Source organism: Nylanderia fulva, unplaced genomic scaffold, assembly GCF_048542155.1.
Source record: "Nylanderia fulva isolate GAGA-0341 unplaced genomic scaffold, ASM4854215v1 Scaffold447, whole genome shotgun sequence".
Taxonomy (NCBI): domain Eukaryota; kingdom Metazoa; phylum Arthropoda; class Insecta; order Hymenoptera; family Formicidae; genus Nylanderia; species Nylanderia fulva.
In genome coordinates, this window is record NW_028190529.1 from 60,067 (window position 1) to 75,000 (window position 14,934).

Below are 14,934 nucleotides of genomic sequence, written 5' to 3' on the forward strand. Positions count from 1 at the left end.
TTTATAACTCTCTCAATACTTTGTTCAAATATAATCTGTTTTAGTGCTTTAATGAAAAATTAAATAATATATTATTTAATTGCATTTAAAATTATGTTATATTCTTTATTATCATAATATAAATATAAGATATATAAATAGATATATAAATTTGTTGTGTGCCTCGGGAGAGACACTTAAGGGTCGCGCCAAATTGGGATGGGAATCCGGGGCGTCAGGACTTGTCGGGTGTTTGTAGAAAATGCACTACACTTTTTGTATTAAAATTCTTTATTCAACTTCAACCACTTGGTCTTTATTTTATTCCACTATTAATACACTGAAGCTTTATCGTGTGTGCGGCACTGACTTTCTATTACTCCGCGTATCGCGCACAACTGCGAGTCGATGCTAGGTGCGCGCGCGGTTTAGCGAGATCGTGGTTAGAGCGATTATTTGTGTCTGCGACTGAGCGAGCTGTCGCGTCTCTACTCTCTTTTTATATCGTTGTTTTTTGGAGTTTTCCCGATCGGAAGGGGTGCCTGGCAACAGGTTTCCCCGGTCGAGAATCTAGGTGCAAGCGAAGCAGATTCAAAGTCCTTCTGCTTTGCTTGCACGTTGATCAATTTCTGTTCCGCGTATATCTCGCATTGTATGCGTTTTTAACGCGGTCATTATCTGTCGTAATTCTGATTTCGCGTATACCTCGCATCGTATGCGTTTTTTAACGCGGTCATTATCTGTCGTAATTCTGATTCCGCGTATACCTCGCATCGTATGCGTTTTTTAACGCGGTCAGTGTCTGTCGTAATTGCGGATGCAATACGAGTACCCATTTCTTAATATTAGTTAACTTTTAATAGTTATATCTATTGTATATCTTTGGGGGATATAACAAATTTATAAAGAAAAATGCAATTTTATATTTTGTTTCTTAGTATTTATTAAAATGTTTTATAACATAAATATTACACAAACAATTTTCACGTATTTGTAATGTTTTTCTACATATTTTCAATTTTTTGTGAATTTAGCCAATTACATCGCCCAAGTTTTATTAATTTTATGAGGGAAATTGCAGAATCACAAACAGATGATGATCTACGTTACTTGCATAATTGGGATTTGGAAAAGCATTGTCCTCTCATAAAAATAATACGAGATTATAGTCATCCGGTGTACGAAACATTTTTCCGATGGTCCATAGATAATATTAATGAATTAGAGATTGATTGCTTACCTATTACTTATATTACAGAAACATATCCCGATTTTTACGATTTTTTTATATTCCATGGTATGCGCAAATTCAAGCAGAAAATCAAAACTATTATTTTTTCAAGAGGATAGTTGGATGATATTCAATATGCAACAAATTGATAAATATCGATCATTGACTCATTATGACTTATTACTCGTCTTCATTTTACACACACATACACACAATTGATATTATTTTATATTTTTGTATATTTTATTCATTATCGTATAAAAATCTGAAATATTCATTATATATAATTATAATAGTTTTAAAATGTTTTGTGTAATGTTCTGCATTATTTAATATATAATTAAGGTATACATCAGTGTTTTTTATATTATATCAATCAATATTAAAATTATATATTTATAAATATGTATTTTATGCTAATAATAATAAAAATTATAAAAAAGTTAATTATATTTATAAAATTAATATAATAATAAGTGCAAAGTAACATACAATTTTCGTAACATTACATGTTACAGAAATTACACTGATTAATAAAAATAATTGTGAAGAAGTTAATCGGAATACAATTAGAAAATATGGTTGCAAAGTCAATGTAATAGCTATCAGATGTTTTAGTGAAATCAGCAGTGCGCTGTCGAAGGAGATCATAAAATAAATAAGATTATTTTTGCCAAGTTATAGATTTTCTGCCTTAATACTAAATATCATATTTTAAATTATTACTGTGATGAAACCTAGACTAGTGATACCAAAAATTATTGTTACAATTAATTATGTTTAAAAATATTGGAAATTATGTATGAAAAATGTGTCATATTTCATGGTTTTTGAGAGAATGTGGATCATGTGCTGATTTTTTATTCTGAGCATTATAAAGAAGAATGTATACGTGCGTGCGTGCGTGCGTGCGTGCGTGCGTGCGTGCGCGTGCGCGCGTGTGTGTGTGTGTGTGTGTGGTAATACACTTTTTTTTTGGATAGCTAGATAGCGTTTATGTGTTCAAACATGTAACTATTTCACAATCTTTTTATACATTACATTCAAATAACGTTTATTTATTATAAATAAATCACATCCGTGTCTCACCTCATGTAATATATGTATATATATGTATGTTATATAATATATGTATGTTAAGTTTTTAAATTAATTTTTTTTGTCGCAAGTCTTTAATGTTTATATTTTTGTTATTGCAAGTTTTTAATGTCATTATATATTTTAAATACATTATTTTTCAGATATGTTTTAAGATTCTGTAAGATTTTGGAGATATAGTTTTTGACGCGGACTTAACAACTTTTTTTACCTTTTTTAAAATGAAATTTTTTATACATATACAAAACATTTATGAGTTCATTATAAAAAATTCCGAAGAAAACCAAAAAAAGCTTGTTACATAAGATTCACTCTAAAACGATTTTTAATAATTATAAAGTGATAAAGTCAAATTGTATTTGCATTATGATAAGTAATGAACAAACTATCAATACGTTACCTTAAAGAATTGATAATCCTAACTCTTCCCATACAGCACCGAAAGATTGCAAAAACATTACAACAATCTTTCACCGCAATATTGCAATATTGCAAATTCACTCAAAATGTTGCTACATCATTGCTGTTGAATTGCAGCAATGTTAAAATGTCCGCTTTTTGGAAGATTGCAACAAAATATTACAACAATATTGCAATATGTTATGAGTTTGCAATAATGTATTGTTATTGCAACCATAAACTAATGTTGCATATACATTTATATAAATGTAAATAAATCATTAATGAAAATACGTTGTAGTTAATTCATATATATTACAATATATAAATTATAGAATTTGGATTACATGCAATATTTCCGAAATATTAATGTCATGTTGCTACAAGTGTGCTGGAATTTTGTGCACTTATATCTCTGCAATGTCTTTATAATGTTGCATTGCAACTTGCAACATTGCAACGTTGCTGCAATATATTTGCAATAATCTGTGCTGTATGGGTTTGATTACTGTGGAATGTGAATGTCCAAAGCTCTTAGGTTATATTTCAGTCAATTAACAATCAAAGAGCTTTATCACAATAAGCGTAGACCTATAATATTTAATTACACGCTATGGTTAATAAGTCCAATATCAGAACACGATAAAATGTTTTATTTCCTTTATTAAATTTAATTAATTTATTATTAAGAAATAGAATTGTAATATTTTCAAGTATTCTACAAAGTCAATGATATTTTACAAAAATAATAAAATTTTAATAACTTAAATTGTATATATTTGTTGCACGTAACGTTTTCACCAACAGATTTAGAATATAATCATGTTAAATCATTATATTCCTTATTAATTTGATTGCATAGAAAATATTTAATTATCACGCACATGATTTTATATAATAAACAATTATCTCATCAATATGAATATGTGCAGATATAATATAATAAATATAAATATGTGAATATATTATTCTGTTTGCAATTTTTAATTATTAAATTATATTATTTCCAAATTATATGCATAATAGATATGCAACAAAACTATTATTATTAACAATATATATTTGCAATCCAGATATTATATGAAACTATTCACACACAAGAAAAATAATATTTTGAAAAGTAATTGCTGGTGTACGATTACATTTTTGTTTAATTGGCAAACAAATATTTAATAAAATTTATTAATTTAAAAAAAGGAAAAAGAAAAATGAATCTTTTCAATATAAAAAAAATATAAATATATAAATAAATATATAATAACAAAATATATACATTCTAAGCATTTAAATAATAATACAATTTTAAAACAAGACCATTTATATAAATATTTATATACAACGTATTCTAATTATGTTATTCAATATTTTTCAATATTTCTCTCTAATAATTTATTTATAATAAATAAACACAATTTGAATGTAATACGTGATTGCCATTTTCCAAATTATGTAAGCGATTATCTAATCGTGTACATAAATATTTATTTTACTATTATTTTGTAAATATACCTAAAACGATAACTTTGGAATGTTTTAAATATATATCAATTGAGATATTTCATTTGAAATATTTTTAATATATACTATGATGAAATATTTCAATTGTAACATTTATGAATTATATCAAAAACAAATACGTAAAATGTATCATTTGAAATCTAAATGAAACAATTTGAAACATTGCATGTATATTTCATGTTTAGTGGGTTAACGTTAACAGGAATTTTCAAGATCTCTGCAAGGTCAAATGAATATCAGCATCATCTGTCTTTCTTCAAATCCTATGGTGTTTGTTTGAAACATTTTTTCGTCTTGCATATTTAACAAGTTTATTTAAATGTCGTAGGAAGTTTTATTATCAATAAATCATCAATGCCTCTTAAAAATTCTTGTTTAATGTGTAAGTAAATCCTGTATTTATAAATCTTGTTTGTACAGAAATACCTATTTCATAAGTAAATTTTGTACTTATTAAATATCTCGAAAGTATATAGGAAAATTTCAAACAAAAGTTGTTTAGTTTAAAGGGAAAACAAAGATAGGCATTTAACTTCGATTGGTATTCATCATTTTGTGCATAAAAATCTTGAGGTAAGATTATTGAATCAAATATATAGTGAAGAATCGATAAATTAAAAAAAAATAGAATATTTCTATTTATAAAAAAAATTAGATTTACTTCAAATTTTCGATTATAATTTTTAATTTTAAGAAATTTTAGGTCTACTGCAATGATGATTTATTTACAATAATAATAAATAAATACTATTTTGACGTGTCAATGTGATTACGTGAATTACAAGTACTATACAAAAGAAAAATGAACAGATGTAATTTCATTTCTTTTTAACTGCAGTTTCTGAAGTATTGTTTAATTAGTGTAATAATTTTGAATCTTTGCATATGTTTATTAAAATAATTTATAATGTATTTATATAACTTTTTTATTTTACAGATCCGGAAAAATAAAAAAAAATTAATCGGCTGCTCAGGCGCTGTATAAAAGCTGCCATAAGCGCTGAATTAGAACATCGGCTGCTAATAGCGCTGAATTTTGGCTTGCCCTAGACGCCTGCATCCAATTACAAAAATTAATTTTGTTCGGCCTATTACGTATCCAAACTAAAATTATTCGCTATTATAGCGTTTTCGTCTGTAATAGCGCAGATTTTTGGCTTGCCCGTGGCGCCTATACAATTAGAAAAAGTATTTTTGTTTTGGGTCTATTACACATCCAAATTAACAGTATTCGCTTTTGTAGCATTTTAGTCTGCAATATCTCAGACCTTTCGCCTGCTCTAGGCGTCTAATTAGAAAAATCTTATTTGATACTTGCATCACTAGAAGGCTGCCCCAAACGCCGTATATCTATAACTAAAACTGTCCCAAACAACTGAAAATGGATCATCAGTGTCACAAGTTCCATTATGGCAATAAGGAAAAGAATATTTTGGCTTTCAAAGAATGGTTGACGGAAACGATGATAGACAGTTTCCATGCGCTACTCGAGAGCAATTCTGATTATGCACCTCGACCTGTATGGTTGACAATATTTCCCGATCAGATTGTTCCACTGAATAATTCAAAGAAGAAGCATTTGCAAATACTGCACAGTGATTTTGGTGGTGGACATTGGGTTGCTTGCCATTACGATGCAAAATCTATTATTATATATGATTCTCATGAAGGTAGTCGTAATGCAAATATACATAATTTGAATGGAGAAATTCGAATTTTTGTGGACAGATTATTTCCCTTTCATGATTGTCAAAACAATCTAATAGTTTTTCCTAAAGTTCAGTCGCAAGGTGACGGTTATAATTGTGACGTATAATCAATCGTTGCTAAGACCTCATTTGTCCGCAATGTTTGAAAAACAAACAATAACTCATTTTCCGTACCTCTATGATTCAATTGCTCCATTAACGCTACTGCCGTTGGAGACATTGAAAAGACAAGAGAGGGATGCACTGAGAAAAAGACTTGCACGTAGTAAGGAAACTGAGGAACAGCGTTCGAAACGAATCGAAAAAGATGCTTTTTCTCACAAAGAAAAATATTTTATGAATCCTGCAACAAAACGTCAGATAATGCGTGATCAGTACCATAAGGATCCTGAAACAAAACGTCAGATAATGCGTGATCAGTACCATAAGGATCCTGAAACAAAACGTCAGATAATGCATGATCAGTACCATAAGGATCCTGAAACAAAACGTCAGATGGTGCGTGATCAGTACCATAAGGATCCTGAAACAAAACGTCAGATGGTGCGTGATCAGTACCATAAGGATCCTGAAACAAAACGTCAGATGATGCGTGATCAGTACCATAAGGATTCTGAAACAAAACGTCAGATGGTGCGTGATCAGTATCATAAGGATCCTGAAACAAAACTTCAGATGGTGCGTGATCAGTACCAAAAGGATCCTGAAACAAAGCGTCAAAAAATGCGTGATATAACGTTCGCAACGCTCGTACCCAGACGAAAACACAATGCGATGCCTCTCACTCGCACCCGCATGCTCTCCGGTCCGATGAGCTGGTCGCCGCTCATAATTTTTGGATTCGACGGATTCAACTCAATCTATTTGCTGACGACATAGCTCGCCTAAAACAACTACGTTGCGTCTCAAAAACTAGTCCATTAGCTTTGCTTTCTCCTTACATAGACAGAGACAGCTTGTTACGCGTTCGAGGCCGATTAAAGCACGCAAGCCTGTCAGATGACGCTAAACATCCGCTAATTTTAAAATCACATCCATTGGTCCACCTCCTTATCAAACAGATTCATGTTGCGGCCCTACACGCCGGTCCGCAACTCACACTCACGCTCCTGCGACAACAGTATTGGCTAATTCGCGCTTGCGCCACTGTGCGTACCGTCCTCTACCAATGTATTGTGTGCACACGGGAGAATGCACGCGTGCCCGAACAGCTTATGGGCGACCTGCCGGATTTCCGCGTGAACCCGACTTCACGCGCCTTTAATCATACCGGCGTCGATTACGCGGGTCCGTTACTAGTGCGTACGACTAAAGGTCGTGGTCATAAAGCCCAGAAGATTTGCCAATATTTTGTGGAAGTATGAACTTATTACATTCATAATTAATTACTGTATTTTAATCAAATATTTTTATATTTCTTATTCAATTCGGTTAAAATCGTAGATATTTTGTAGATATGAACTGGTAATTATCTATAGTTTCTGTTGTCGATATCAGTAGGCGCGACGGCGTCGCTCTAATTCAAATTATTGTTGATCGACTGGTGGCTTGTACAGCCTCGTGAAGGCTCGCTCCGAGAGGAAAGTGATTACAGCAACGAACATATGTTTACTTGTATTTGCAGCTGATCGATAGCACGGTTCGCAGAGATCTGATTCTCGGTTTTCGGGAGCGTTCCGAGTTTTCGTCACGGAATCCTCTCTTTCTCGGGATCGGATGTTTGTTTCGGCGAATCGGAGCGACGAAAGAATAGGAGTAAATAAAATGTACACGTGACAGCGTGACTCTTATCACATGGGATGGTGAACAAGGTCGATAATGTTGTCGTGTGTCGGTTCGAACGATCGAACCTTTCCGTTGATATACGAGCGATTAATATAAGAGTCTATTGATTATACAAATTTATGACATGCGTCAACAGTTTCTGTATTCGAAAGTCCGGAGGAGATTAAAAAAAGAAACATTTTTCAATATTTCTGTGTATGTAGATGTGGTTGACTATGCATTGCCATATCTGTAAGATTTATGATTAAAATATATACTTCACTGTAAATGTTTTCATAGGCTACGTTTTGATATTTACTGCCAGTATTATAAATCTGTAGTACATAATATAAAATATAGATTTTCAACTAGCAGAATGAATATCAAAAAGCAGCCTTAGCCTTAGCTGTTAATTTTAAATATACATGCTTTTATTTTAGATGGAAGCATACTTCTTGGAGATGCTGCATATCCATGCCTTCTCCAATTAATTACTCCATATCGGGATAATGGACATTTGACACAGGCCCAAAGAAATTTTAATCGTATACACAGTCAATGCAGAATTTCAGTTGAGCATGGATTTGGAATACTGAAACAACGTTTCAGACAGTTATATTTCCTCAAGTTGAGGAATATGCAATTTATCGTCAAATTCATCTTCGCTTGCTGCGTTCTTCACAATTTGGCTGACTTGGATGATTTGCAACACATGGAAGAACCTGAAGTCGACAACCATGCTGATATAAATGCGCAGGTATTGTTACATAATGTCCCAGCAGCAGATAGAAATGAAGATCCGGATGATGATCGACATGGTCGCGATCTCAGAGACGAATTATGTAGACAACTGTTTCAACGATGATTTGAATAAGAGTATCCAAATAAATTTGTTTAAATATTATGTTCTAATATTAATATTTAAATATTATGTTTATTATTTTTTTAAATATCGATATCGTGTCGTTGTCAACGTCGACATATCACATACTGCATTGTATCAATCTGTGTCGTTCAATTAAAAATATGTATGATATGTATTTAATGTACAAAACTATCAAAGTGCTTTCAAATATTTATGTTTTTTTAGTTATAAAAATTAGGAAACAATGTACAATTATAGTTTCAAGATTATAACGATTATAACCATAACGATTACACAAATATATTTCATTTATTAATAATTATGAATATTACGATTATATATCTTCTATTCAGCTCATTTTAATTAAAAATTATTAAAGTTTGATATTAAATTTTATAAAATAAATTCTTATGTAATATGTAAGACAACAAATAAAACAATTTTGTTAAAAATTTATCCATACATCAGTCTTTTATTGTCATATACGCCTATTTTTCATACAAATAGAGAAATATAACTGCATAATGCAAATATATATTTTATTATGATTTTTTATCGATAATTAACAAAAAAATGTAAATTGAACAAGAAATGACAGTTTTGATTTTCAATCACGTTTTGTACGCTTGACTGCAAGTAAATAATGCTGCTTTATTATGTAAAAAAAAACTCGATAAGTAAATGCAGCTTTTCCCAATTAAAAAAACTCAATAAATAAATGCAGCTTTTTTCAACTAAAAGAACTCAATAAGTAAATGTAGCTTTCCTCTCTTGCAGAGCTTGATACAGCTTTGTCACGCTGTTTATCAAAATAACAGAAAATAAATAAATAAAAAACTAAAATAAACTTTAATAAAATAAAAGTTATTTCAACTTGAAATAAAAATTTTAAATAAAATTAACAAAATTATATAAATTTTAAATACATATAACTTCATTTACGTAAATGTTCATAAAGTTTGTAACTTTGGTTATAAAGTAAAAAATGAAGTGATTGAAAATGTGTACATTTATTAGCTTTTTTTTACCTTTGAATCCTGTAGAGTTACACATTTTTCCCAATGATGAAAGATCTAATTATTAGATCTAATTAAGATATAATTATTGTAAAAACCAACACACTTGTCTTTTAACAAAATTAAAATTAAACTTAATAAACTGTTCATAAATTTTATAAATTTGTAATAATATCTTATTAACATTTTTTAAAAGACAATGTGTCTATTTTTATAATTACTATATCTGACAGATCTTGTCAGGAAAAATGTGTAACTTCGCAGAATTTATATGTAGAAAAGATTAATAAATGTGTTTTACTACATTTTCTCCTTTAAGTAGGCAAAGGAACAAACTTTATGAATGTCTTATGTATACATATAATTTAGTAAACCTTCAGTCTTATTATATCTTATTAATCTTCTTCGTCTGATAATTCTTGTGTTGAGTATTTTTTACTTTCTATTCTCTCTAGTATCTTAAGTTGCCTTTGTAAGATACTATTTCGTTCTTTTTGCAATTGTAATTGTTCTATTTGTAATTCATTACATTTTTTAAGCTCCGTCAGATATTTTGTACGTGTTTCTTGTTTGGCATCACTTTCTCTTTGTAGCACAGCACAGATGGATTCCTTAAGTGATTGTAGAGTATGCGCCAATTTGCCATCTCGTACTTTTGCTTTTGTATTTATTAAAGATGAGCAACTGCTATCCGTCATGGACGATTTGCTGCTACCTATTACTGATTGAGATTGACTGTTAACTGCAGATGGTGTCGAAGGTGGCGAGTCTAGTGCAATAGAAGATTGTTCTTCATTTACATTCCTATAATAGAAAACATTTTAAATTATATCTAAAAATATATCTAGAAATGAATTAAAAAACATTTTAAGGAGATGATTACTCACTGAGACAAATGTTGACTGACCACTTTTTGCAAAATGTCTTCTTGAGAAACCATTCCATTGCGGCCAGCTACAAAAGATGGCACTCCACTGTGACTTTTTCCAAATAAGTTTATCATTTCACTGTAAAGATACATATGTATTCTATTACTTACTTGTTAAATACTAAATATAATACTAACTACTTAATAAAAACAGAATATTGTAAGAATGACAAAATAAAAATATGAAACAAATCGACTGAACTATTAATTATAATGTTTAATTCAAAAATATCATATATATAATTATATACAGAAAACACAAGATAGAACTTACTCTTTAAATGGAAGAGGTTTAGTGCCTTTTCCAGAACTATTTTTTCCCATGGTCTGTTTGATATGTTTATCCCATTTCTTCTTCAACAATTTAAATTTATTTTTCATGTGATTTTTAGTAGCATTCACATAACCTCTTTCTTGGAAGGATTCTGCTATCGCTTGAAACATAGCCTCTTTACTTTGATATTTTCTTTTCTGGAATTTTTTTTCATGCTGTTCATACTCTGTGAAAAACAACATTATGGTTTTATAGTCCCAAATAAAATAGCCATCATTATTGACACCAGAAGTATTCTCTTTTTCATTATCTGAGTCTATAATTGAAGAGTCCAATGAAGACACAATTGTAGGCGTGTGCTGCATAAAGCTTGTTACAGGAATCGTAACAGAAGAACTCTCATGGATTTTAATCTGAGGCTGAATTTCAGAAGGACCTGCTTTATTTAGTAAAGCATTCACAATTGAAGAGTCTAGTGAAGACAAAGTTGTAGGTGTGTACTGCATAGAGCTTGTTACAGGAACTGTAACAGAAGGACTCTCGTGGATTATAGTCTGAGGTTGAATTGTAGAAAAACTTATTTTATTCAGTACAGAATCCAAAGGCGCAGTTGTGGTTAGGAACTGTGTCGAGTTTGTTGTAGCAGTTACAACAGAAGTACACGCAAAAGTCTGGGGAGGCTTAATTAATTTTAATGATACCAGTTTAGGTTTCACAGCTGAAAAATAAAACTATTAATATAGTACAATATTTATGCAATTTAAATTATCTTAGAATAAAATCATTTAATCTATCTCTTAGAATTTATTTTATTAGTTAATTAAGTAAAAATATAAAAAGTATTATGAGTATTTAAGTAATCAGCATCATATATAAAATTCTTACCTGAATACTTAAAAGAAGTTTCCATTGTGAAATATCAAGACAGTGACGGCGTAGCCGAATAATAAAAGCGAGGTTATTGGACTACCCGACTCTTGAGCAGTGGATACTGTTTACAGTACAAGCTTCACACGCATGCGCGATAAAATAGCCCCAAATGCACCACCTTCGAAGGTGAGGCAAATAGAGCGTGCTCCTAATTGCTCCTTAGAGTATGCTCTAACGTGACGCGAACATCTAGTCGCCATCTTGTTTCCGGTGACACGAACGTATTGGAGCGCATTGGAGTGAGAAGGAGCATGTTAGGGCATGCGACGCGAACAAACCTTCGAAGTCATGCCGGCGGGGGCTATGCCCCTGGTAGGTTCAACCTTGCCGGATGAGTTTGGAAGGAGAGGACAGACTAAGAATGCACCAAACGTCTTAAGCCAAGGTGTAAGGCAACGTGCCGATGGCTGCTTGGCCACGAAGACGTGAAACAGCGCGGTCGCAAACGTTCCCTCTGGGGTACCTGCCGACCCCCCAGAGTAGCTAGGCTTGGTGATATCATGGAGGCTCTGAATCACTTGATACTTGTTCCTACCATACTCGTGGGATGAAAAATGGAGAAAAATGAAAAAACTAAAAATACATTCAAACCAAAGTTAACGATGAAACACAAACCCGGAGATAAAGAACAGGACCCGTTCAAGAGAAGGGAGTCTATTCCCAGATCACCACCACCATCGGCGAAAATAATAACTGGAGGAATAAATAGGCCTTGCTTTAGCGCTTTGCTTGAACAAGGTGAGGAGGCATACGACTCTCCGGCTGAAAAAAAAAACGACAAAACGCCCCAGTTCAAAAAATACCAGAGAAACTGATGATAATGATGTATTTATTTTTCCTGAACCTGTTCAAAAAAGCAGTGCGAATAGTGTGGAAAGAGAGAAACTGGAACAAAAAGGCTCACCGAAAGTTGAAAAGGACGACAAGGAAGTTACGCTAGAAGAAGTGAGATCTGAAAGAGTAGCTCTAGAAGAGTTTCTCTTTAATGAAAACAATAAAATCAATAAGAATACAATTAAGTTCATATTGTCTAAGTGGGTGCTACTAGAAGGGAAATTACAAGAGAGTATCGTTGAGAGAGAAAAATTAAAGTGTACTTACCTGGCATCGAAAAATTCTATCAGTTCGATGTCCTATGTTCAAGTGGCGTTCACTCCATGGTCCGGAACAGCAGCATCTGAAACAGAAAAAAAAGAAATTATCCAACGTACTACACTAAAAAGCGGATTCAAGACTAATTCTTCGGTAATGATTGTTAAGCCTTTAAATGAAAAGGACAATTTAACGTGTGAGGATGTCAAAGAAAAACTTACAAAGAAAATGAATCCGTTAATTAAAGAAATAAGGATTAAAAGAATGAGAAAGGTGGGAGACAGAGGCATTCTAGTGGAAACGGAAGGTGGAAACGAATTAAAAAAGATCCAGCAGATAATAGAAGACAATGAATGCGGGCTGAAAACAGAGCTGCCTAAGAAAACTGGACCCAGTATGATAGTATATGACGTAGAAAAGTCGGTCACAAAGGAGCAGTTTATGGAACAATTTTGGTCTAAGAATGTTGAAAAACTTGGAATCGCCAAGCAGGAAAATAAAAGCAGGGTTAAATACAGATACAACACATTTGTTAAAACCAGAAATACTAATAACTGGGTAATAGAGGTGACAGGAGAGATAAGAAGAAAACTCTTGGAGCAAGAACGACTATATATTGACTGGAGATCATACAAGGTTAATGATTACTTAGCCTTGACTAGGTGCTTCCGTTGTCTAGGCTTAGGCCACAGTGTTAAACACTGCAAGGAAAAGACCCCCACTTGTTGACACTGTGGGGGGTGGGGGCGGGCCATATAAGCACCAATTGCTCAGAGAGAGAGAGAAATCTGCAGTCTGCGCTAATTGTACAAGAGCTAAAAGGAAAGACACACATCATACTGTAAGTGACAAGAGATGCCCGGAGTATCTAAGAGTAACTGAAATCGTAAAGAATAAAATAGATTATACATAATGATAAAATTCTTTCAAATAAATGTTGGCCGTTCGCAGACGGCATCATACGAATTAAGATTAAAAGTAGAGGAACAAGGCATTGATGTGTGTCTGATACAAGAACCATACGTATTCCAAGGACAAGTCAAAGGCTGCGCTTCACTTGGTGCAAGAGTTGTTCAAAGTAATAAGGTGACAGATACAAAAGCTGCTATAGTTGTATATAATCAGGAAATAACTGTCACAAAAATCGAACAGTTTACGGACGAACATATAGCTTGCGCACATATAGTACATAATGAAGTAAACTTATATTTGGTATCAGTTTATTGTCAATTTTCCATGGAGCTAAACTATTTTATTAATAAGTTGGAGACTATAATAGAAACGTTCAAAAGCCACGACATGATCATATCAATGGACTCCAATGCTCACTCCAAAACTTGGTACTGCAAAGAGAACGACGCGAAAGGCGAATTACTCGAGGATTTCCTAATAAATAAAAATGTATACATTTTGAATCAGCCTGGAAACGAACCAACGTTCTCTACTATAATAGGAGAGGCCAATATAGACTTGACTGTGGTGAATAGTGGAGTCCTGAAGGATATTAATGATTGGAAGGTCTTCCCGAAAATGACTTCCTCAGACCATAATTGTATATACTTTGAACATAACAACAATAAAAATTCAGAAACAAATCAGGTAATCACAGGACAACTCTATAACTTAAAGAAGGTCAATTGGGATCAGTTTGGCGATGTTATTAAATCAGAACTCAATGGGACCTTTTGTAAAGAAATCACAAATACAAGTCCGGAGAACGCCGTTAATCTATTTAATAGAAAGATTGATCTTATATGCAGTAGCAATCTAAGTAGGAGAAGACCTCTGTCTAGGAAAACAGTACCGTGGTAGAGCGAACAACTGACCAACTTAAAGAAAAGATTGGCGGCATCTCGTAGAAGCTGTAAACGGTACAGGAAACTTAAATATGAAAAGGCGTATGAATACAGTTTTGATATATACTGCAGACTAAGAAGGGACTACAAGAGAGAGATTGGAAAGGCAAAAAAGGACTCGTGGAATGATTTCGTGAACCGGAACACTACGAAAAACCCTTGGGGACTGGCATACAAGCTAATGATGGGAAAGATTAAAAATAGTAATATCCTAAGTACGATTAAATTAGGTAGCGATTTTACAACTGATTGGACTTCATCGGCGAAGAGACTTT

General features: G+C 32.3%; 1 protein-coding gene across 1 annotated transcript; it reads right to left on the bottom strand.

The window, feature by feature from the left end:
* Positions 1 to 9,540: 9,540 nt before the first annotated feature.
* Positions 9,541 to 12,484, bottom strand: LOC146721600 (uncharacterized). Its single transcript, XM_085486536.1, has 4 exons — positions 11,667 to 12,484; positions 10,782 to 11,499; positions 10,467 to 10,586; positions 9,541 to 10,383 (listed from the first exon to the last, which is right to left on the bottom strand). The coding sequence occupies exons 1-4, from the start codon at positions 11,689 to 11,691 to the stop codon at positions 9,975 to 9,977; spliced, it is 1,272 nt and encodes a 423-aa protein (XP_085342662.1). The 5' UTR covers positions 11,692 to 12,484; the 3' UTR covers positions 9,541 to 9,974.
* Between the last annotated feature and the right edge of the window lie 2,450 nt (positions 12,485 to 14,934).

Excerpts from the sequence above, each read along its gene's own strand:
- LOC146721600 (XM_085486536.1), bottom strand. The coding sequence starts at position 11,691 with ATGGAAACTTCTTTTAAGTATTCAG. Across the intron at positions 11,500-11,666 it reads AACTTCTTTTAAGTATTCAG|CTGTGAAACCTAAACTGGTA; the intron begins GTAAGAATTTTA and ends TTTATTTTTCAG. Across the intron at positions 10,587-10,781 it reads AAACCTCTTCCATTTAAAGA|TGAAATGATAAACTTATTTG; the intron begins GTAAGTTCTATC and ends GTATCTTTACAG.